Raw genomic sequence first — 23,521 nt, forward strand, 5'->3', positions numbered from 1 at the left:
ACGAGTCAAAGTAGCTACCACAATAAACATAACAGGGCAGAATGCTTTGACAGCAGGGAATCAGGATGGGAGAACTCTTATTTATATCTGGTTTGATTATTTCTTTGTATTTGAAACATATAAATACCTGAAAAACTAGCCATTAAATAAACCCTATTTCCCTATTGATTTTATGGTAACTGAACTTACTTCCTTATAATAAGCAGGTACCATTATAGATTACTTTAAAAATTTCCCTTAAAAATTTTAGAAGTTATTTAGAAAATAATAAAAGAATGAGAAGCCAATGTAGAACATTTAAAAAAATCTTGGCTTCTGCCAAGTTTATGAATATCTATCTAAATGTAGTACAAACTCACAGGCATTTTGTCTAAGGTACACAATACTATTAAGTGGACTATAAAACATTTAATTTTTTAAAAATCAGAAGAATAAAAACATGGATACAGTCCAGCCTGGATTATACTTGTCTTTATATCAACAAGATCATAAAATATATTTTTTATGGAAGAGGCAGTCCAAGAAGGCAAATGTGCCTGAGGCTCATTAAAGTCATAATGTGTGCCTGGATGTAACTACAGAGTTTGAAAAATAAGCTTCTTCTTACCTGAATATTTAGGGAAATGCTGATTACCAAGTTTCCCAAAATGGCCAGCAAAACTCCAAAAAGGTGAATCTATAAAAGAAAATGTTTTCTTTAAATGGTACTTTAAATAACATTTATAAGATATTTACCAAAAAAACTACAAAAAATTTAAGTTGATACATTCATACAGCAAATATTTACTTAGTACCCATCTGCCAGGGTCATTTGGAATATGAATAATGGTTTTATTAGGATTAATTTGAACTTTAATGACATATTTTTTAGAACTAGCTCAGTTCTTTACTGAATTCTCTAGATATTTGCTTCATTCATTAAAATAAGAAAATAGTCATCGGGTTGTAACTTTTTCCCACTAAGATACCTCTTGTTTACCCCTTCTGTCAATCTTCCTCAGCAACCCCTCTGATTGGAATGTTCATTGCCTCAAACATGGACTATATAATCTCTCTTCATCTGTTCTCCCTCTTTTCTTTCTCTTGGTATTTTCTGGAAGACTGTGGTATTAAAGAAAGATCACTGGCCTTGGGGTTAAAGGATGAATCTGCAATTCAAATCTGCAGTTGTCTAATGGGTGACCTTGAGCAAGTTATTTCAGCTCCCTGGCCTCAGTAAACAGGGGATGTTGGATAAGATATTTCCAGAAATCCCTTTCTCTCTAAAGTCCTATGATTCCCACTGGAGACAGGCTAAATTTTCCCACCACTCAAGAGCCCACAATGCCTATCTACAGTCAACTACATCAAATATAAAACTACCATACCAGCTCCCCATAATTGGTCCTCATTCTAACTATCCATTTGTCCCCGGCACACTTTTTTTTTTTTTACATATACATACATACACATATATATTTTCAGATTCTTTTCCATTATAGCTCATTACAAGAAACTGAATACAGTTCCCTGTATACAGTAGGTTCTGTTGTTTATCTATTTTACATATAGTAATGTGCATCTGTTAATCCCAAACCCCTCATCTATCCTTCCCCCTGTCCACAGCACACTGAAGGTGCTCCCTCTACCTCAGGCACCTGACCCATCACATTCTCCAGGCAGATGTCATACTCTTGCTCATGTCATACCTCCCACCTCAACAGAGCATCTCCTTCCCTCAGCCCATTCAAATCATAGCACACCATCCCGGCCATCTGAGCTCTGCCTCCTTGTGACCTTCTCAAACACCATAGCCCATCTTCACTTTCTTAGACTCTAAATGGTGAACATCCCTTATTTCTTCTTTTATTTTGTCATTATATCATTATGCTCTACAAATAGATGGTAAATTCTCGGAGGGAAGAGATTCATGTCTTAGACTTCCATTGGGTCTTCTACTATACAAAATTAGGGGCTTAAAAAATAACTTGCTTGAAAAAGTATATAATGGTTTAAAACAATAACTGTAGAGGTGAGGGGAAGGATATAGCTCAGTGGTAGAGCGCATGCTTAGCGTGCACGAGGTCCTGAGTTCAGTCTCCAGTACTTCCACTAAAACTAAATAAACCTAATTACCCCCCTAAAATTTTTTTAAAAAATAAATAAAATTTTAAAATAAGTAAAATAAAAATTTTAAAAACATTTAAAAAAGAACTACAGGTTAAAAAAGAAGTTCTCACACATTGCCCAAGACGGCTACTACAGATAGCACATGTACTATCCAATGACTTCAAAAGACACACATGCTGCTCCTATCTAGGTACAAAGGTATACTATCTTCTAGCAGTATAAATTAGCAGTGATAGACGAAATCATCCCCCTTCTCCTACACTACATAACTTTAGCTAGTTTCAAATTCCAGGCAGTTATTTGAATTTCAAATGAACATTACATCCACAAAGAACCCTTTTCAGTATGCAAACTGTCTTTGAAGTTTTGGAACTTTATTATATGTGCTGAAGTGAAATTCAGTATTTTTAAAAAATGAAGCAGAAAACTTGAAAACCCATTTAATAGTTGATATATAATATCCATAGTCTTTAATCAGTTAAGAATTTTCTTTTCCTAATAAAGGCAGTTGGCAATAATTTTGATCACTATTCCTCATGCGGAACAAGTCTATCATAATATAATGTGCTATTTCCATGCTTGTGATTTACAATTGAGTACATTTGGCAGTAATCAGAAAAAACTCAGAAGACATTTTGGGTTGAATGGATAATTATGAAAATCTTCTGTAATTATAAAAGTAAATTGTTGAACAGAAATAACTTAATTCAAAATTCTTTAAATCATTCACTAGTAGTTTAAACACCACCAGGCCAAGTGTTTAGAAATTGGCTAGCTGAGAGCAGCTTTAAGATGGCAGAATAGAAGGATGTGGAGCTCACTCTCTCCCACAAACACATCAAAAATACATCTACGTGTGGAACAATTCTCATAGAATACCTACTGAACTCTGGCAGAAGACCTTGTATGAATGGAACTACAAGGAAAATCATTACCAAACCGAGTAGTAGGGAAAAAAAGAAAAAGGAAATTGGGAGGGAGTGGTGAAAGAGGGTAAGTGTCCTCACCCTGAGAACCCCCTCCAGCAGGGAGTTTAGCTGGGACACAGCAGAGCTTCAGAGGACTGGAGGAGAGCACAGAAGCTGCACTGTGGCAGACAGAATGGAGAGAGGCTGGCACAGAGGTTCTGTGAGATCACTGGCTCAATATGTGACCTGGCTGGCATTGGCAGGGACTGGGTGCTGGAGCTCAGGCTTTAGAAGATGGACCTGAGGAGAGGACTGGGTTTGACTGTGGAGAGGCAGCCTCAGAAGCTGGAGTGTGGTGCAGGCTGAGGCTGGGAGTGTGTGCAAAAGAGCCTGGATCCACCATGGAAATCTCCACTGCCGGCACACATGGAAGGAAGAGTACAACGTGGCTGGCCATAGCAGCCTTCTCTGCTATCCCAGAGGGCATTGCTCAGCACCACTGCTAATGCATTCTCGCAAAGGGAGGGATGGGATCCAGAAATAGCAGTCTTCTCAGCTTGTTCTGGAGGGGCACAATTGCTGGTGTGCAGCTCTCAGGTAGAGGCAGGGCTGAAAATTCAACCTATTCCCAACGTTTGCATGACTTGGCAGGTGGAGCTGAGATTTGAGTTGAGCCCCAGGTAGCTGTAGCAGATTTGCTCTGCTCATGCCTTTGTGGACAACCAAGCAGAGTACTGGTGCACAGTGAGGGCAGGTCTGGCATTAACAGCAGGTGTGTGTGTGTGAAGGTGGGGCTGGGGCCTGGGTTGACCCTGTGGCTTATGATGGATCTTGATGCATGACTGCACATGCACTACAGTGGATCCCGATGCCTGACATCAGTGGATCTGCAATGATGCCTTTGAGGGTGTGGAGCCTGGGGGAACACCAAGGGTGGGTTGCTGGTGTTCCCATGGCTGAAGTGGGGACAAGGGCAGCAACAACAAACTGTACTTTGTAAACCTGTACAATGAGTGACAGGTGACACTGCAGAGGGCACCTCTAGTGGACAGCTCCTATGGAGGAATACTCAGTGTTTCCTCTCCCAGTGGAAGTATTCCAGTCCCGCCTACCATACACTGCAGCTCAGAAATGGATCTGGCAGCCACTATTCTAACAACACGGAGCAGATCTGGCCCCTGACAGGGCTGTGATAACCACAGAGCAAATAGGAGGCCCAACTCAACATCCAGTGCAGGCTCTGGTCACAACACCAATCACACCCCCAATCAAGGGGCTTATAGCCAGCACACATGGAGGAAAGATGTGGCAGCCATCCATACTAAAAACAGCCCTTGCAACAAAAATATTAGATGCACAGAGTCTATACAGAGATGCTCCCGCATAAAACAGTCCTTCAAGACCACAGTAGATAACCGTTACTTCTAAATTTATAGAGTCAGAGAAATGTAAGTAAAGTAGCTGAGAAAAAGGTGAGGAACCACTCCTGAAAAAACAATGAAACAGACCTCTATAGTCTACCTGAACCTGAGTTTAAAAAGGCAATGATAAAAGCAGTGAAGGAAATAAGAGAGGCTATAGATAGAAATGCAAAATACTATAAAAAGGAAACAAACTATAAAGAGGAGCCAATTAAAAATCAGAAAACTCAACTGCTGAGATAAAAGCCAAGCTAAAGGCAATCAATAGCAGATGAAATAATGAAGAAGAATGAATAAGTGATTTAGAAGATAGAATAATGGAAATCACCCAATCAGAACAGCAGAAAGAAAAACAAATTTAAAAAATGAAAGCAATATAAGGGACCTATGGGATAATATAAAGCATGCCAATCTAGTAATAATAGGGATCCCAAAAGGAGAAGAAAGACAAAAGAGGAATGAAAAGTATTTGAAGAAATTATAACAGAAAACTTTCCAAACCTAAAGGAAGAAACAAATATCCAAGTACAGGAAGCACAGAGGGCCCCAAACAAGAAGAACCCAAACAGACCAACACTAAGACATAATTAAGATGGCCAAAGTTAAAGATAAAGAAACGAATCTAAAGGCAGCAAGAAAAAAAACAAAGAGTTAGTTACAAGTTAGTTAGCCCATAAGGCTATCAGCTGATTCTCTACAGAAATGTTACTGGCCAGAAGAGAGTGGCAAGATAAATTCAAACTCCTAAAAGAGAAAAACCTGAACCTAGGATACTATACCCAGCAAGATTACCATTTAGAACCGAAGGAGAGATACAGAATTTCTCAGACAAGCCAAAACTAAAATAATACAGCAAAACTAAACTATACTAAAAGAAATATTGAAAGGTCTTCTCTAAATAGAAAAGGAGGAATCTATAGAAAAGATAAAATCACAGTTGGAAATGGGGTAACTATAATGAACAGCAAAAGAATAAACATGGAAATGTAAAAGAGGACATCAAAATCATAAAATGTGAGAGAGGAGAGCAAGAATGGGTAGATTTTTTTTGTTTTTTTTTCTCCTTAGGATGTGTTTGAGCCTATATGATTACCAGTCTAAAGCAAACAGAGTAATGGGTTAACATACTCGAAAAACAGGGTAACAAGTAAAAACATGCAACAGAGTCATAAAAACCAAAAAGAAAAGAAATCAAGCTAATACAAAAGAAAATTATCAAACCACAAAAGGAAAGACAAAAACAAGAAGAAAGGAACAAAGAGGAAATATAATATCAACTGGAAAACAAAGTTTAAAATGGCAATAAACACATATCTATCAATAATTACCATAAATGTCAATGAAGCAAATGCTCCAATCAACAGAGTGGCAGACTGAATAATAAAACAAGAGTCTACAATATGCTGCCTACAAGAGATCCATTTTAGGATAAAGGACACACATAGATTAAAAGTGAGAGGATATTTCATGCAAATGGAAATGACAAGAAAGTGGGGGTAGCAATACTCGTATCAGACAAAATGGACTTTAAGACAAAGGCCATAAAGATAAAGGACACTATATAATGATAAAAGGAGCAATATAAGAAGAGGATATTACACTCATTAACATATATGCACCTGATATGGGAGCACTTAAATATATAAAACAAATACTAACAGATATAAAGGGAAAACTTGATGGGAATACAGTAATAGTAGGAGACTTTAACATCCCACTAACATCAATTGGACAGCTCTTTCAGAAAGAAAATCAATAAGGCAATGGAGATACTAAATGACACAATAAAACAGTTAGACTTAATCAATATTTTCAGGACATTACATCCCCAAAATACAGAATATACATTCTTTTCAAGCGTGCACTGAACATTCTCTAGGATAGACCACAGACTTGGACACAAAAGAAACCTCAACAAATTTAAGAGGCTAGAAATTATTTCAAGCATCTTTGCTGAACACACTGGCATGGAACTAGAAATCAATCACAGAAAAACAAGGCAAAAATGGCTGCATGGAGACTAAACAACATATTACTAAAAAACCAATGGGTCAATGATGAACTCAAAGAGGAAATTAAAAAGTACCTTGAGACAAATGAAAATGAAAACACAACCATACAAAATCTATGGGATGCAGCAAAAGGAGTCCTAAGAGGGGAAGTTCACAGCAGTACAGGCCTTCCTCAAAAAACAAGAACAATCTCAAATAAACAACCTAACCTACCACCTAAAAGAATTAGAAAAAGAAGAACAAACAAAACCTAAGGTTATCAGAAGGAAAGAAATAATAAAGATCAGGGAGAAAATAAATAAGATAGAGATTAAAAAAAAAAAAGTCAGTCAAACTAAGAGCTGGTTTTCTGAAAGAGTAAACAAAATTGACAAACCTTTGGCCAGGCTCACCAAGAAGAAAAGAGAGGACACAAATAAACAAAATAAGAAATAGAAGAGGAGAAATTACAACCAACCCCACAGAAATACAAAAAAATCATAAGAGAATACTATATGGCAACAAATTGGACAATGTATAAGAAATGGACAAATATCTAGAAACATACAGTCAACCAAAACTGAATAAAAAAGAAACAGATAATTTGAACAGACCAGTCACAGAAGTGAAATAGAACTTGTAATTTAAAAAAAAAAAACTCCCTTCAAACAAAAATCCAGGACTGCATACCTTCACTGCGGAATTCTACAAAACATACTTGGAAGAACTTATACCAATCCTTCTCAAATTCTGTCAAGAGATTGAAGAGGAGGGACTACTCCCAAACTCATTCTATGAAGTAACCATCACCCTTATACCAAAGCCAGACAAAGACACAACCAAAAAAAGAAAATTATAGGCCAGTATCTTTGATGAACATAGATTCAGAAATTCTCAACAAGATATTAGCAAACAGAATCCAACAACACATAAAAAAGATTATACACTATGAAGTTGGATTCATGCCAGGAACACAAGGATGGTTCAACATATGCAAATTAATCAGTCTCTTTGGTAAGTGGTACTGGGAAAGCTGGACAGGTACATGTAAATCAATCAAGTTAGGACACCCCCTCACACCATACACAAAAGTAAACTCCAAATGGCTGAAAGATGAACATAAGACATGACACTATAAATCGCCTAGAAGAAAACATAAGCAAAACATTCTCTGATATAAATCATAGCAATGTTCTCCTAGGTCAGTCTCTCAAGGCAATAGAAATAACAGCAAAAATAAACAAATAACACCTAATCAAACTTATAAGCTTTTGCACAGAAAAGGAAACAAAATGAAAAGACTGGGAGAAAATATTTGCAAATGATGTGATTGACAAGGGCTTAATTTCTAGAATATACAAACAGCTCATATGACTCAATAACAAAAAAATAAATAACCTAACCCAAAAACGGGCAAGAGACCTAAACAAACATTTCTCCAATGAAAACATACAAATGTCCAATAGGTACATGAAAAATGCTCAATATCTCTAATTATCAGAGAAATGGAAATCAAAACCACAATGAGATATCACCTTACACCAGTCAGAATGACTATCATTCAAAAGTCCACAAACGATAAATGCTAGAGAGGCTGTTGAGAAAAGGGAACCCTCCTACATTGTTGGTGGGAATGTAGCCATTATGGAAAACAGTAAAAAGATTCCTTATAAAACTAAAAGTAGACTTACCATATGATCCAGCAATCCCACCCCTGGGCATACATCCAGAGAAAACTCTAATTCAAAACAATACATGCATCCCAATGTTCATAGCAGCACCACTTACAGTAGCCAAGACATGGAAGCAAACTAAATGTCCATTGACAAATGACTGGATAAAGAAGTTGTGAAATATGTATACAATGGAATACCACTCAGCCATAAAAAAGAATAAAATAATGCCATTTGCAGCAACATGGATGGACCTGGAGATTGTCATACTAAGTAAGCCAGAAAGAGAAAGAAAAATACTGCATGTTATCACTTTTATGTGGAATCTAAAAAATGATACAAATGAACCTATTTACAAAACAGAAACAGAGTCACAGACATAGAAAACAAACTCATTGTTACCAGGGGTGAATAGGGGCGTGGAGGGATAAACTGAAAGTTTGGGATATGCAGATACTAACTAGTACATATAAAATAGATATAACAACAAGGTCCTACTGTTTAGCACAGGGAACTATAGTCAATATCTTGTAATAGCCTATAATGAAAAAGAATATGAAAAGGAATATATACACACATGTAACTGAACCATTATGCTGTACACCAGAAATTAACACAACATTGTAAACCAACTATACTTCAATTAAAAAAGAAATTGGTCAGCAGGATTTGGCAATGATTTCTTGGATATAACATGGAAAGCACAGGCAACAGAAGATAAAATAGGTCAAGCTGGACTTCATCAAGATTAAAATATTTTTTGTGCATCAAAGGACACTATTAGCAGAGTGAAAGGCAACCCACACAACAGAAGAAAATATTTGCAAATTGTATATCTGATAAAGATTAATATCCAGAATATATAAAGAACTACAACTCAACAACAAAAACAAATAACCCAACTGAAAAATGGTCAAAAAACCTGAAAAGACTTTTTCCAAAAACGGTATTTTATATGAATTGAAGGTTTGTTGCAATCCTACATTGAGCAAGTCTATCGGTGCCATTTTTTCCAAGAGAAGTTGCTCACTTCATGTCTCTGTGTCACATTTTGGCAATTCTCACAATATTTCAAACCTTTTCACTATTTTAACATTTGTTAGGGTGATCTGTGATCAGTGATCTTTAATGTTACTATTGCAGAAAGATTATAACTCACTGAAGGCTCAGATGATGGTTAGCATTTTTTAGCAATGAAGTATTTTTAAATTGTTTTTTAGACATAATGCAATATGCAGTGATAACTGCACATTTAATAGACTACAGTAAGTGTAAACATAACTTTTACATGTACTGATGGGGAAACCAAAATATTCGGGACTCGCTTTGTTGCAATACTCGTTTTATCATAGCGGTCTGGAACCAAACCTGCAATATCTCGGAGGTATGCCTGTACATGGTATTAACTGGTGTATCTTATTCTTTGTTTTTTTGAAATTTTACCTAATTATTCAAGGTTAATTACATGTTCATTAAATTCATTTGAAACACACCTGTAAATAGTAGTGATTCAATAAATCCTCATTCCTGACCCTAATAGTTGGGGAGGGGAACTTCAAGCTTGCAAAGTTTCTAAAAAAGGTGGTTTAATTACCTTCAAGGACAGACAGTAACTTGCGGTAACCACTACTGAATGCTGTTTCCAATTAGAGGCTCTGGTAAGTGTGTTTTGACTACAAAATCCTCCTCTGCCTTCAGAAGCATCATTTGCATACAGTGAGCAGGCCCTTATAAACCTGCCATTTAAATCAAAGATATCTGTTTACTTCATTACTTTATTCAGAGTGTTACCTGTTTTCTAGCATTTTAGAACTAGTGGAAGCTTAGAGCCCTTCTCGTCCCCCCCATTCCCTTTTCCTCCCTCCTTACCGATCTGGAGACTGCTGGTCAGGAAAGAGACCAGAGGGCCAGAAAAGAAAAGTGACTTGGGCAAAGTCACCCAGGCAGACAGACAGCAGGCAGATTTTGGCCCCAGGGCACCCAGCTCATGTCTGAATCACCATTTATTCTTAGACGGCAATAGGTAACCGCCTGGCTAGTCAACGTCAATTTACCACAATTTTAAAATGAGCAGAATCTGTTTTTCTCAGCACAAATAAAGATAACAGAAGGAAAGGTTGCTTTACATCTTAACAATGCAGTCAGAAGTATAGGCCAGAAACACAGAAAAATGCCCTTAATTTTTGCATTGCTCACTCTTGTCACCCCTGTAGCTTAATTTCTGGCTCTTCCAGGACATCTTGGCAAATAGATGGTAGGGGCCACAGCAAACAATTTATTGAGAATGAGGTTCAAAATATCAGCACTGATGAGGACTAAGGATGTTTTTGTTTAATTTGGAATAACAATCTTCTATCCTACTTTTGGTGCCAGAATGTTCTTTAGATATTTCACATAAAGTTATTGACCTAGAATCCTTGGTGGGGCAGTTTGGCCGGATGGAGACGGCATATGATAACAAGAATGTGGTCGCTGGTACTTGTCTGTCCCAGCTCTGGCTTTGAACTCAGCCATATTCCTGGCTCTGCCTTCAACACATAAATTCGGAATCAGACCCCAGTGGAGCTAGCACATGGTTCAAAAGAACCCTAGATTCAGAGTTAGTTCTGAACACTGTAATAGTCATATTCAACTCAGAACTAGAATAAGGCTGTCTCCTGTTTCAGGCAGTAAAATGTGCCTGAACTGGAAATGAGACGGATTCAGTTTCCAGCACTGGAAATACCACAGGTTGAGTGATTTAGGTCAACTAATCACTGTAGGAATGAGCTTAAGAGCCTAATCCTGAAAGGGGATGATAGGTCTGTGAAACGGGCATTCAGTTCACCTCATCTGACAGGAAACTCTTAGGAATGAGCTGGGGTTCTTTTGCATTTGCACCTAGTAAACGGGCAGACACATCTCACCTCCAGAACAGCTGGGAGGGGTCAGGAGGACATTCAAACTCTTCGTGATACATCCTTAAGTATCCAGGAGTGAAGACTCATAATGGGTGCAATCTACTTTCAAATGGTACGTGACAAAATAAAATAAATACAGAGAGCAAACAAAAAATATTTCACAATGTTAACAATTGTGTCAATTGTTAATAACAATTCAATCTCCAGGTGAAGGATATATGGTGTTTGTTGCATTATTCTTAATTTTCTATAGGTTGGAAAATTTTCAAACTAAAAAGTTTTTTAAAATCTGCTTTATAGACTCAATGAAATGAAAGAGAATATGGATTCATTTTAAGAGTTGAAAGAGGAGATGATAACAAGAAAAGAAATAAAAGCATGAAATAAAAAGGAAGCTGGATGAATCAAAGAATATTAAGGGGAAAAATAAAACCATTGTCCAATTTCAAACCATATGTAGACACTGCCTGGGAAAAACACACAAGGTGGAAGAAAAGGACATGAAGTGAAAGTGATGAGAGAGGAGATGGTGGACATGGGAGACAGACAACTGGAGGAAGCTCTCTTCCGACGCTGTTCACAGTCATGCATCCATTTGGTATTTACTTAGCAACTGCTAAATATTAGGTCCTGTGGCAGGAACTAAGGATGCAAAGTACCCTCTAGAAACTCAGAAGTAGAAGAAAAAGCAACCAATAACACAGATTACCACCTGTGGGATCTATAATCGAGGTATGTTCTGTAGAACCCGCGGGAACAGAAGGGACAGAGATACAAGCCTGCTAAGGCTGGACAGTATGCTAGTTTCCTGTGGCTGCTGTCACAAACAACCACAAACCTGGTGGCGTAAAACAACAGAAGTTTATTCTCTCTCAGTTTTGGAGCCCAGAAGCCCCAAATCAATTTCATTGGGTTGAAATCAAGATGGCAGGGCCACACTCCCTCACAAGGTTCTAGGGGAGAATGCATTCCTTGCCTCTCCCAGTGTCTGGTGGCTGTTGGCATATCCTTGGTTTATGGTTATATCATTCTCATCTCTGTGGCCATGTTGCCTTCCTCTTCTGTGGATTCTGAAATCTCCCTGCATCTCCTTATAAGAAAACACATGTGATGGCATTTAGGGTCCATCCAGATAATCCAGGATAATCTCCCTATCTCAGGATCTTTAACTTAATCACATCTGCACGACTCCAATATAGCTGGACCAGAGAGGCAGGCAGGAGCCTTTCTGTGCCGTGGATCTGCCGGTGGTGCTATGGCATGAAAGGCTCTGAACTAAGGAGGATAGCCCCAGATGTGACTTTTAGAAGACTCATCCTGGCTGCAGTGTGTAGGACGGACCAGCAGGGAACCAGACCAGGGAACAGGAAACCCAATTAGGAGACCACTTCAGGATTCACAGAATAAGCAGAGGTAATGAGGAGCGTTCATTACAACAGGGCCAGAGAGAAACAATATTCGTATTCATCGCAGCAAATGTTGGAGACAACCTGACACACGAAATGCTTTTTAGATTACCGAATGGGTTGGACTATTCTTACCACTGATCTCCTTTGCCCTTGTAGATAATTAAGTTGTCTGCAATACTAACCCAAACTGAGTTAAAACTATAATCCCCTATGTGAAAAAGAAGAGAGAAAAATTTTCAGTCAAGAACAGACTTTTATTAATTTGTTATCTTGGTTTTTGTATGCTATAAGGTTATTGCCTTTCTATCCTGAAAAAGTCTCATGACATTGGATCCAAATCTGATGCTTTAAAGCCAACAGAAAAGGTCAGGGTTACATAACACAGTGTATCTTTGCTCTTCCATGAGCTGTTCTATGCCAATTTTTAATCAACCTTAAAACCTAGGCAGAAAAACCCAACATACTGCCTTCCCATACAACTAAGAACTATTACATTTTTGTCTTTTATTCAGGAACACATTTACTCACATAATTGTACATTCATTATTTTTAAAAACTGAACTTCATTAAGGATAAGCCCTACTAAGCTTACTAAGACACCACCATGTTTTTTGCTTTTGAGAAATTTGAGTTTTAGCAGAACAAATTTATGGGGAAAGTTTAATAAGACATCCTTTAGGGGCTTTTAACACTTCGTTCAAAGGAGAATCAACAACAGGCAAGAAAGGTGAGATATCACTTAAGGAAATCTTAAACTTGGTTCTATTACAAAACACAGCAACCCTGTCTAATGTTGGGAAGGGAATCTCTGAAACAAGGACAGACATGTTGAACATAAAGAATGCCATTGTTTGCATCCAGATCAATAGGAGGTCCCATAACTTTCAAATTTTGCAAGCACATATTCATAATAAGAATTAAGAAAAACCTGTCATCCTTTGCTGCCAAAGAATCAGGATTGCAGGCTGCCTTTTGCAGGGTCAGCCCAGGGTCAGCAAGAGGATTAAAGCTGGAAACCTGTGAGCTTGCTGACTTACAACTCTTTCCCCAACACTTGCTTGGGTTTTCAGAGTACATCCCCTCCTTTGAGAGCAATGCCTGCCTTGAACTCTGGGTGTATTTTGCCAGTTCCATCCCCCTGGAGACTAAACTCTATTGTCTTTGTCAGGCCCCAGCCACTGGCTGAGTTTCTGCCTCCATATGGGGGTAGGACTTTGACATCACCATCACTGATGCACTTCTGCCAGAGACTCCTGCAGCCCCTGCCACCCACGAGACCAGATCTTTCTGACATCAAGGCAGGAATCAAGTTCCGATTTTCTACTGTAGGGCACTGTGACTGGACTCTTCATTGCCACTAAAGGACCAGTCCTCATAGCCAAGATAATTTCCCCCATTCCCCAAGCCCCTCATTCCCGGCAAAGTTCTCACATCCCACTGGCCCAGCAGCCAGGTCCCCAAACACCTCTTGGTCAACCCACATGTGACACCCACAGACTCATCGCTGGTGACTGTGATTTGGAACTGCAAGGATAGTTCAAAAGACTAAGAAAATGCTCTGCACGTAACTCACACTTAGTCCTTCCCTTATGGCTGTGGCAGCTGCTCGTCCTGTGGGGTCTGCTTGTACCTTGCCCACAAAGAACCGCTCACTTCTCCGCTGCTGTGACTCAGGCAGCTGTTTCCAAAGGTACGTTGCAGTCTTTCCTCTTCTGCTTCGGCTCTCTTTACTTACAGTTATGCAACTGTACTGTGTTAGTCCTAGGAGCTCCATGTAAGCAGTCCATCCATCAGGTAATAAGGGCAGCGTCACACCAGCACCTCAGGTGTTGTTTTTCAAGTTATTTCTAAAGCAATCTCTCCCTCTTTGTCTCTCTCTCACACACACAAACATTGCATGTTATATAACGTATAGTGTATACGTGATATAATTTATGTATATTACACATATACATAGCTACAACTTGAGGACACAGTCCATGTTTTCTGATTTCCTTGATATCACTGCCAAACACTGCTCTATTGAGAAGGGCTCTCTGTGATTTTTATCAAGTGGAACGTGGGTTGCATTCGGGTTCTCACTGTTGATTAGCTGATCAAGCTTAATGTGGGCTGTGACAAGAGGGAACAGAATGTAGCTATCACCCAGACAGCCCTGGAACAATCAGAGCTCTGCAAGTCGAGTGGCTGAAGAAGAAATGAAGACTCTCCCAGAACTCACCGGGTCCACCTCAAGCTTGAATGACATATTGGCAATGCTAATAGGGCTTCCAGAATGCCATATAGCATCACACTCATATACCATATCTATTTCACTGAATCCACTAAACTTTTAGGAGATTCCTCCCTACTGAAGAGGTGGTTGTTGATGGCACAGAAATCACTAAGCAGGTAGAGGCAAGATAGAGATTAAGCAAGGGACACTGCCTATGCCAGGAGATACCCTCTGACTTTTCCATCAGTAAGAAAGACAAGAGGCCTTTCTAGAATTCCCTTTTGGGGAAGGGAGTGGGAAGAGGTGGGTAAGTCTACAATTTAGAAATAAGTCACTGCTTAGAGCTGATGTTAATAAAAATATTTCAGAAACTGATCCTATAATCTAAGCTTTTAAGGGAACCACCCACAAAGACAAGGCAGGCTAAATAGGGGCGACTTTTCAGGGACTGCTCATGTGAGGCAGGATGCAGAAAGTGAAGGTCCTCGAGGAGCTGGCCTGAGAGCTGCCCAAGGAGACAGCAATCTACAGCAGGAGGGCGCAAGCCCGCCCAGGGGTCACTGCTGTTAGGGCCACACGGTGCCCCTCCTCCTGGCTACAGGACCCTCCTTCATCCAGCCCTTCCCAAGGGCTCATGTTCTTCTGGACTTGGCTACTGGTACAGGAAGGGACATGGACCTCATCTCGTCCAGTCAGACAAAAGCCGGTGTATTTTCATTGGTTGAGTATGTCAAGCCTTCCTGCCCAGAAGAGAAAGGGAGAATGCAGGCCGGAGGAGTGAGCCTGCAAAAAATGGAACCAATGATGCCAAGGAGCAAAAGCTGAAGAGGGGAGTGAGAGCATCTGCCATGTTGTTAGAGCCTCTGGATCAAGGCTGGTGTGTGGATCCAGAATTCTGTCCTCTCACGTCATCCAGACTGATTAATTCCCTTTATTACTTAAGTCAGGTAATGCTTGCTTTTCTGTGATTTGCAAATCAAAGCCTCTTAACTTACAAAGTGTTCTTGGTAGGAAAGCCAAGTTCAAAAGCCAGAAGAGAGACGGACTCCTATTGCAAGCTATAGAAGTCAGGCCTGTGGCCCAAGTTACTGAAAGGAGAAAATCTGAGAGGTGCCGAGAGGTGAGGGGGTGACTTAGGAATCCAGCACTGAGGCTGCAGGCAGACCTCAGTCTGACCTGCCGAGGCCAAGGTGGGTCTCTGAAGGAGTCACGCCATGACAAACACAATCTTTAGGGAGGTGTGCAGCTCATGATGAAATGTATGTTAGCCCATGTTTACATAAGGGATGAGTGTGTCTCCTGATGTGTGCCAAAGATGACAGAAGACCATGCTGGGAGTGGGGAAGGGCAAGGCAAATGACAAGGTGAAGCAAAGGTAGAGGTGTGCACATGCTGAGATCTATGTGGAGGGGAAGTGAGGTGTTACCTACCAGCCCTCAGGCAAGTGGGACACCCTGGTGGACCAGGATAGACCAGTGAAGGACTCTGACTTTATGTGAAGTGTAATTCTGTTGGATGGAGCACGTGGGGCAGGTTGTAAAAGGTGTAAACTGAAGAGAGGAATATTAGACCTTCAGGAACAAGACAAAAACAAAAAAACCCCAAGCTAAATAGCACTGAAGTCTTAACATTATCACTGCAGGAGCCTTCCCAGGTTGGGGTGCTGGTCCTACTAGTTGGTTAAACTACAGTCTGTCTGGAGACGTGGTCCCCCTATCGCCACCAAACACCTCTGTCAGCTGTTCCCAGTGCTGCATACCCATCCTCCCCAACCCAGAAGTCTGGAAAGTGGTGGAAGACAGGGAAGAAACCTTGCCTTAGTACTCCAAGATAACAAGTGTTCTGATTAGGAAATTACTGTAATTAGGAAGTGTTCTGGAATGTATGTTTGGAGAGTGAAGGGGAGGCACTAGATGTAGAGAAATCAGTGTAGATTATTAAGAAAGCAAAGTCACATCAAATAACTGACATGATTTCTCTTATTTCCATTTGTACAATAATTTCTAATTATTAGAAATATATATTTTATGACATTTCCTATAATATAGGTTGACTGTAATACTTGTAATAATAGCTAGTGTTTGAGTGCTTTCTATATGTCTGGCACTGCTACATTTGATATACGTTATCTTATCTCATTTCTGCATCAACACTATACTGTATGTAGTGTTATTATCATTTCAACAGAGAAAGCCAAGGTTTGGAGAAATTAAGAAACTTGCCAACACATCTAGTAAAGAAGCTGAGCTTTTAAAACTTCACTGTCCAAGAAGAAAAAGGATAGCTTAGGGAAATGGCATCCTTTCCATGGTACACTCTCAAAAGCCAATCTGAACAATTACCAACATTTAAAAAAGAAATTATTTAATTCTCCTAATAAAAAAAAGGAACATGGTATATACCATTTTTGACATTATGTGGATAAAACATGCAAGTTGAACAGTCATAGCAATGCTAATATTATCTTCAAAACATTTTAAAATTGTAGAATATAACAGATACAGGCAACTGCAAAGAAAATGATACGGATGAACAAATGACTAGAATGAATGATTATAAGGCAAACGCTCTTATAATACCATCCAGATCAAGAAACAGACATTGACGCCCACCCAAAACCCTCTCTCTGCCTCGTCCCATCACACCTTCTCCCCTCCCCCAAGGAAACACCGGCCTGACTTCCCGGCAATCACTTCCTTGCTTTTCCTTATATAGTCTGATCACCCAAGCGTGCATCCCTAAACACTGTGGTTGAAGGTTGTCTTTTTTCTGATATGTCTTTTAGGTGTATTTTAACCTACAGGTTCTCCCTCTATCCATGTGCTCCCCTTTTTTTCTTGTAAAAATGATTTTTGAGGAAACTGACCCCTGTACACCTGTAAACTGGTGATGTTTCCCACAGCCTGAACTTAGCTGACTGCATTAATGCAAATGTTATAATTAGTGTGAAGCAAGCCATAAAGAAGATATTAGGTGGATTTAAACGTAAGCACGTGTTTTCACAAGAGCATTAAGAGTCTGCCCTCTAATGAGGACCATGGGAGGATGCTAATGATGATTACAAAAGCTTTGATGCACTTGCTTTGAGGTAATATGTTTCTTCCTCCTTTTTGCTGCCTTAAACATAAATCTCATAGATAATCTGGTAAAAGGAATGCCTTGTTGGATATATAAAAAAGGCAAAAGAAAAAAAAAGTAAGCATAAACAAAACAAAAAAAAGGACTTTTTTCAAGGATCTACTGTATAGCACAGGGAACTAAATTCAGTGTCTTATTACAACATATAATGGAAAAGAATCTGAAGAAAATGTATGTGTATGTTTACGTATATTTTTAAAAAGTGATTTTTCTTGGGAAGGAAATAGAAAGGACCAGCGACCTCTACCTGGCCCTTTGGTTATTTGTAAGTTTTGGCATTTTTCTTTCTTTAAAAAGACAGTCAGATGCAGCTACTGGCAAAAAAAGAGATAGATAGATGGTCGCAAAGCAAAATCAATAAAAAGGGCAATATAAAACTCAGTGCAATTTTTCTTTGGTACAGTGAGACAAGCCGCATTCATTTTCCCCCACCACGTTCTTTTCAAGCCTTAGTTTCTAAGCCTTCAGGCATAGTATAAAAATAGCTTTGCAGTTAAACCTACTTGCTGTAAGATCTTGGGGCAAGTTATTTAACATAAGTTTCCTTACATGAACAGTGAGGATAATATGTACCTTACGAGGTTGTTGGGGGGCCCCAATGAGATAATAGCTATAAAGTGTCACACAGTAAATGCGTAACAAATGTCAGTCTCTTCGATTCACCTCTTCCCTGCCAAGTTGTATCAATTTTCCTTTATGTTGACTTTAAAAATTCAAGCCATTGAAAATCAAAAGTTCAAATAAAGGACAAAAAATTTCTGAATTTTCATTTCACCCTGTGCAGAATAAACCTTTCTGACAATCTCCTTGTGAATGTAGATATTTAGTAACATACATAAAGAAGCAGCCACAAAACCCTTCCTTCACAGTATTTCCCACATTCATCCTTTCTTGCCCATTCTTTCCACAGCCTTGCTGGGTTGGTATTTATTTACTCATCAGACAGCAAGAAGGAGTCTGGGGATCTTCTAGTCTAAGCCTAATTTAACTGGTTAAGGAGAACTGAAGCCCAGGGTGACCTGCCCAATTGCACTCAGCTAGTTGACAGCAGAGACTGGACAACAGCCTCCAACACTGATTGCAAATTAAGTACCTACAGGGGCCAGCAGGTAAAAGAGATAAGAGCAAAAAGAAGGGATTAAGTGGGGAGCACAGCTGTTCTAAACTGTGAACGTCTCCTCACAGTTATCACGTGGGAAAGAGGGCCAAATTGCTAGAACTTCTAATATTTAAAAAGATCATGGAAACTTGAAACTTTATGTGTAATCGACTCATTTTTAAACTTTGGCAATGTAGTAAACATTTTTGAAACCTCTGGCAGTTTGACACAAGACCCATCTACAGGCTGGATTCGGTCCAGTTTGGGGCCTCTGTACCCTATTAACCTTGATAAGTTTCTTTAATTTGCTTTGATTTGTTCACTCCCTATTCAAAACACCTTCAACGGCTGCTCATTGTCCTCAAGCTAAAGTACAAACTTCTTAACCCATCCTTCAAGGCAATCTATGGTATCTTGGTCTTGACGGTACCTAAGACCCCAAACCAGAAATAGACTCACAGATATAGAAAACAAACTTACAGTTACCAAAGGAGAAAGTGAGCAAGGGATAAATCAAGAGTGTGGGATTAACAGATACACACTACTATATATAAAATAGATAAGCAACAAAGACCTACTGTAGAGCACAGTGAACCTTATTCAATATCTTGTAATAACCTATAATGGAAAAGAATCTGAAAAAAGAATATATATAACTAAATCACTTTGCTATACACCTGAAACTAACACAACTTTATAAATCAACTATACTTCAATTAAAAATTTTTAAAAAACTGTATTTCTACCTTACAGTCAGTGCCAGTCTTCTACTGCAACCAGAATGGCCATTGATTTCTAATCTAGGTACAAAAATGTTCAGAAGGACACCTGCCCAGGCCACGTGGGCTGCTCCCTGGTCTCCAGACTTCTCCCCTTCTTGGAACGCTGTCCACCTGTGCTCTCCCATCGATGGAACTCTGTCTTCAAGTATCCAGCTCAGACACCACCTACCTGTCTACAAAACATCCCTGATGGTCCCTGCTAAAAGCCACCTTCCTCTGAATTTCCATAGGACTTCATATCACTCACACAACACTTAAAATCTACTGCCTCGTTTTGGAGTTACCTGCATAGCTTGTTTCCCCAAGCACCTAATAACATTAGGAAGGGAGGAAAGGTTTGAGTCTGAAGACTGAATATCCCACAGTGCTTTGTACGAAGCAGGGCGCTCCATAACCATCTTAGAAACATTATCCTTTTATACTGAAAACTTGTGGATCAAACATAAAGAAAATACCTTTGCAGAACTCTACTGCATCTATACTTTTATAGGTGGACTCCTAAGTGATGCACATGAGACAAAGGCCTCACTTCCCTGGTTCCCTAAAATATTTTCCCCACTGAACTGCTACTTCCTACTTGCTTCAGGATTCCTTCCTCTAGCAGCATTCACATCTTTCCTTAACAACGTTGATCTAAAAGGCCACTGACAAATATTCATCTGCTACCTTAATGTGTTTCAAGGGAGTTGTTCTTTTTCTATGAGTAAGTCTCATTTATCAGATCTGGTGTTTATCACTTGAAAAGACACAGAGAGCTAGGGTATCAGGAAGCAGACACTGTCCAAACATTTCAGTGGTGATAAAACTGATTAATTCCAGCTTTCTAGCAATCAAGGCTAATTTTGAGTATGGGAGTCCTAAACTCATATCTCACACTTTGTTTTTCTAGAGCCACCCCCATTTTCAGCCATCTATATTCAGTTAGTGTACAAAAAGAAAAAAATTAGACCCTCTTTTATTTTTACTGGCCTGGCCAGCACTAGAGACACTCAATAAATCTTTGCTGAATGAAGTTTTAAAAATCAATGTTCACTTTTGCTTAAAAACAAAAGTGATCACTGAAAGGATTAAACACCACAATCTTGTAAGATGGCCTAAATTTGTACAATAGTGGGAAAAGCTGATACAGCCTTCGCTGTAGCTGTGGCTTAGATGTCAGCTGAGCAGTTTCAGTTAGCACATTCCAGATACAACCTGTACAAATACATACTGTCAAAGGCCAGTTACACCTTGCAAACACAAAGTTAAGTTCTCACATTTATGTCACATGATAAGCTGTGTTTGGTGTCAGAGAGCCAAGACAATCTTGAATTCCTGGAAACGTGAAAGAAAACTGTTTCCACTCTGAAAACAATGATGCCATGGTAGGTCACACCTACTAACGTTCTAATTCCTTTAACAAAAGCCAAAAAAAAAAAAAATCATACTTAAATTTTGGTATTGTGAGTGCTTCTAGCATAAGTATTGTAACATGCTTTATAACCTATGCCAGCAAGAGTGTAGCATAATAAATGTACTCAAAGAACTTCCCATAAAAAGCAACTCTTGTCTTTGTACCTCTTGAGTGGAAGAAAGGAGACATGGAATAAATTACTCTGAGTTCCCTCATTTTTCCTATTTTAGCATGTTTTGTGGTAAAACAGACCCAAAACGATTCTCTCCCCTCTGTTACAAACTTAACAAAGTGAACATGCTTGTTTTGCCTTTATATAAATTATCTTGCGTTAAATGTTCAAAAACAAAATTGTAACATTTTAGAAACTAACATCCAAAACACTTTTCTAGCATAAAAGGATTCTAGACCTTTGATTATTGGTTAAAACACCCGATCTAGACCAACAGTAATATTTTATGATTATATTGTTGTAAAATAAAACAACCCATTGACTTGTTAAAGAACAAAAACAAAGTAACACTTATGAAAACAGAAGGAAGCCTGGAATTCACCATATCAAGATCAACCTTGCCCCACTTGAAATATAAAAGCCTAGAGGAAGGGCTTTTTTTCTGATCTTAAACCAAGCCCCAGAAAGGCAGCTCCAACCCCCCTTGATACTGTTAAATATGTACTTTCAGCTTAAATTGGCGTTGTTGAGGCTGACGACACTTTCCCAAAGGGCCCATGAAAAAGGAGAGACACCTGCAACCTGAGACTATCAGGGTTCCTCGCTCGGAAAGGAAGAGCTGCTCTGGCACCCTGGGGGCTCACACACGCACAGCATCAGTACCGAGGTGACATTTGGTGGCCCTTAATGAGTTCCCTGCTTCTGAGAACCCAGTGTCACTTATTTTTTTAACCGTAAAATGCTCCTGGGGGGCGGGGGGGGGGCACCGGTTGGAGGAGAGCCGCCCCACACTCCTAGAATCCTTCCGGGAGAAGGAGGCGGATTCAGAAGAGGCGGGATGGGTCGGGACCCGGAGGCCCAGAACCTCAGACCTGTGACCCGCTCGTGGGGACTGATGCCCAGGAGAGGCAGAACAGGGGTTCCCCGCTCTTCCAAACGAGGGGCGGTTAAGTCAGCGTGTGGAAACCATGTCAGCTCTGCCCACCTGGGCAGCCCGGTGTCCTCCTGAGAGTCGGCGGGAGGGCGGCGGAGAGGGAGGCGCCGCGGCCGCGCCCCGGGCCCCACCGGGCCCGGGGCGGGGCGTCCGGCCCTTACCTGGTTCCGGCGGTACCATGCGCCCGACAGAGAGCCGTTGCCAGCGCCCGGCGCCCCGTACGTGAAGTTCCGGGACAGCTCGTCCAGGGCGGCGGCCCCGGGGCCCCCGGGCTCGGGCGACGCCATTAGCTCTGGCTCCCCGCGCTGGGGCTGGGGCTGGGGCTCCGGCCGCGTCCCGGCCCGGCCGCAACGCCAGGCGCCGCGGAGGAGGCGCGCCCTGCGGAGGCCGCGCCCGGGCCACTTCCTGCTCGGTGCCCCGGCGAGGCGGGCGCGCCGGGGCCACCTGGCTCCCGCCACCCCCCGCGCGCCGCCAGGTGCCGGGGAGCCCCGCGCTCTGCGCCCTCCCGCGGGAAGCCGCCGCCGGCCTGCGCGCGCCGAGGCCTCGAGGGCCGGACCGCCCGGGGGCGAAGCGCCGCTCTGATATGCGCTCGGGGCCCGCACCTGTCGGGCCGAGATGCTCTCAGGGCTAAAGCCCTTTCAGCTGCAGCCGCGCGGAGTCAATGTTTGTTGAAATGAGTGGGAGTGAAAGGAGGCATGGGCTCACCCAAAGCAGCCACCTTCTCTCTGTACTTGGCAATTACAGGCCTCTATCACGGATGCAGTGTTTCTCACTTGTATTTTTAAAACTGTATATGGAAACGTTACGAATTCCAGGAAAATTTTGTAAGCAACATGAGAATGAAGCTTGGATAAATAAATCTCAGTGCCAACACCTGACAGAGCCTTAGCAAATATTCCTGGAGTGAAGGAAGGACTCTCCAGTGGTAGATGGAGGGCCCTGACGTGTATCTAAGGCTGGATGGGATTTCCTTCAGATGGAACCAGAAGGACTTGCTCAAAAGTCGCCAGCCACTGGAAATAAGAATTTAGGTTGGGAGATAATTGTTAATGGTCTTAAACTCTAACCAGATGTTCTGGTTTGATCTGTATTCAAATTCTACCGTGTTACTACCAACGATCAATTAGATCTCTCTCACTTTGAGAATTCCAGTGTTCTGTATTGTTGCCCGAAGCCCTGGAACTCGCCATTCTTTTGTTTACACAATGCTGAGATTCTTCTTATATGATGTGCTTTGACTGCCATGACTACATGAAATAGAAAGAGAGAATTGTTACCCAGCTGGCAACAGGGAGAAAGTTTTCAGTGTTCCTTAGGGAAATGTGAATGAGAGGTGAAGATGGGAAAAAATCATTTCAGATAGAGAAGAAACATCTC

General features: G+C 40.6%; 1 protein-coding gene across 2 annotated transcripts in view; it reads right to left on the reverse strand.

Moving 5' to 3' along the window:
• NIPAL2 (NIPA like domain containing 2) overlaps positions 1–22,660 on the reverse strand; it is a 72,426-nt gene extending 49,766 nt beyond the window's left edge. For both annotated transcript variants that reach the window (XM_074352991.1, XM_074352990.1), the window contains exons 1-2: positions 22,306–22,660; positions 608–676 (exon numbers count right to left, since the gene is read on the reverse strand). In XM_074352991.1, the coding sequence (XP_074209092.1) occupies positions 608–676; positions 22,306–22,324 (88 nt within the window). In that variant the 5' untranslated portion in view covers positions 22,325–22,660. The remainder of the gene's footprint in view (positions 1–607; positions 677–22,305) is intronic.
• Positions 22,661–23,521: the final 861 nt, after the last annotated feature.

The sequence above is a fragment of the Camelus bactrianus genome, chromosome 25, assembly GCF_048773025.1.
Source record: "Camelus bactrianus isolate YW-2024 breed Bactrian camel chromosome 25, ASM4877302v1, whole genome shotgun sequence".
Lineage (NCBI taxonomy): Eukaryota > Metazoa > Chordata > Mammalia > Artiodactyla > Camelidae > Camelus > Camelus bactrianus.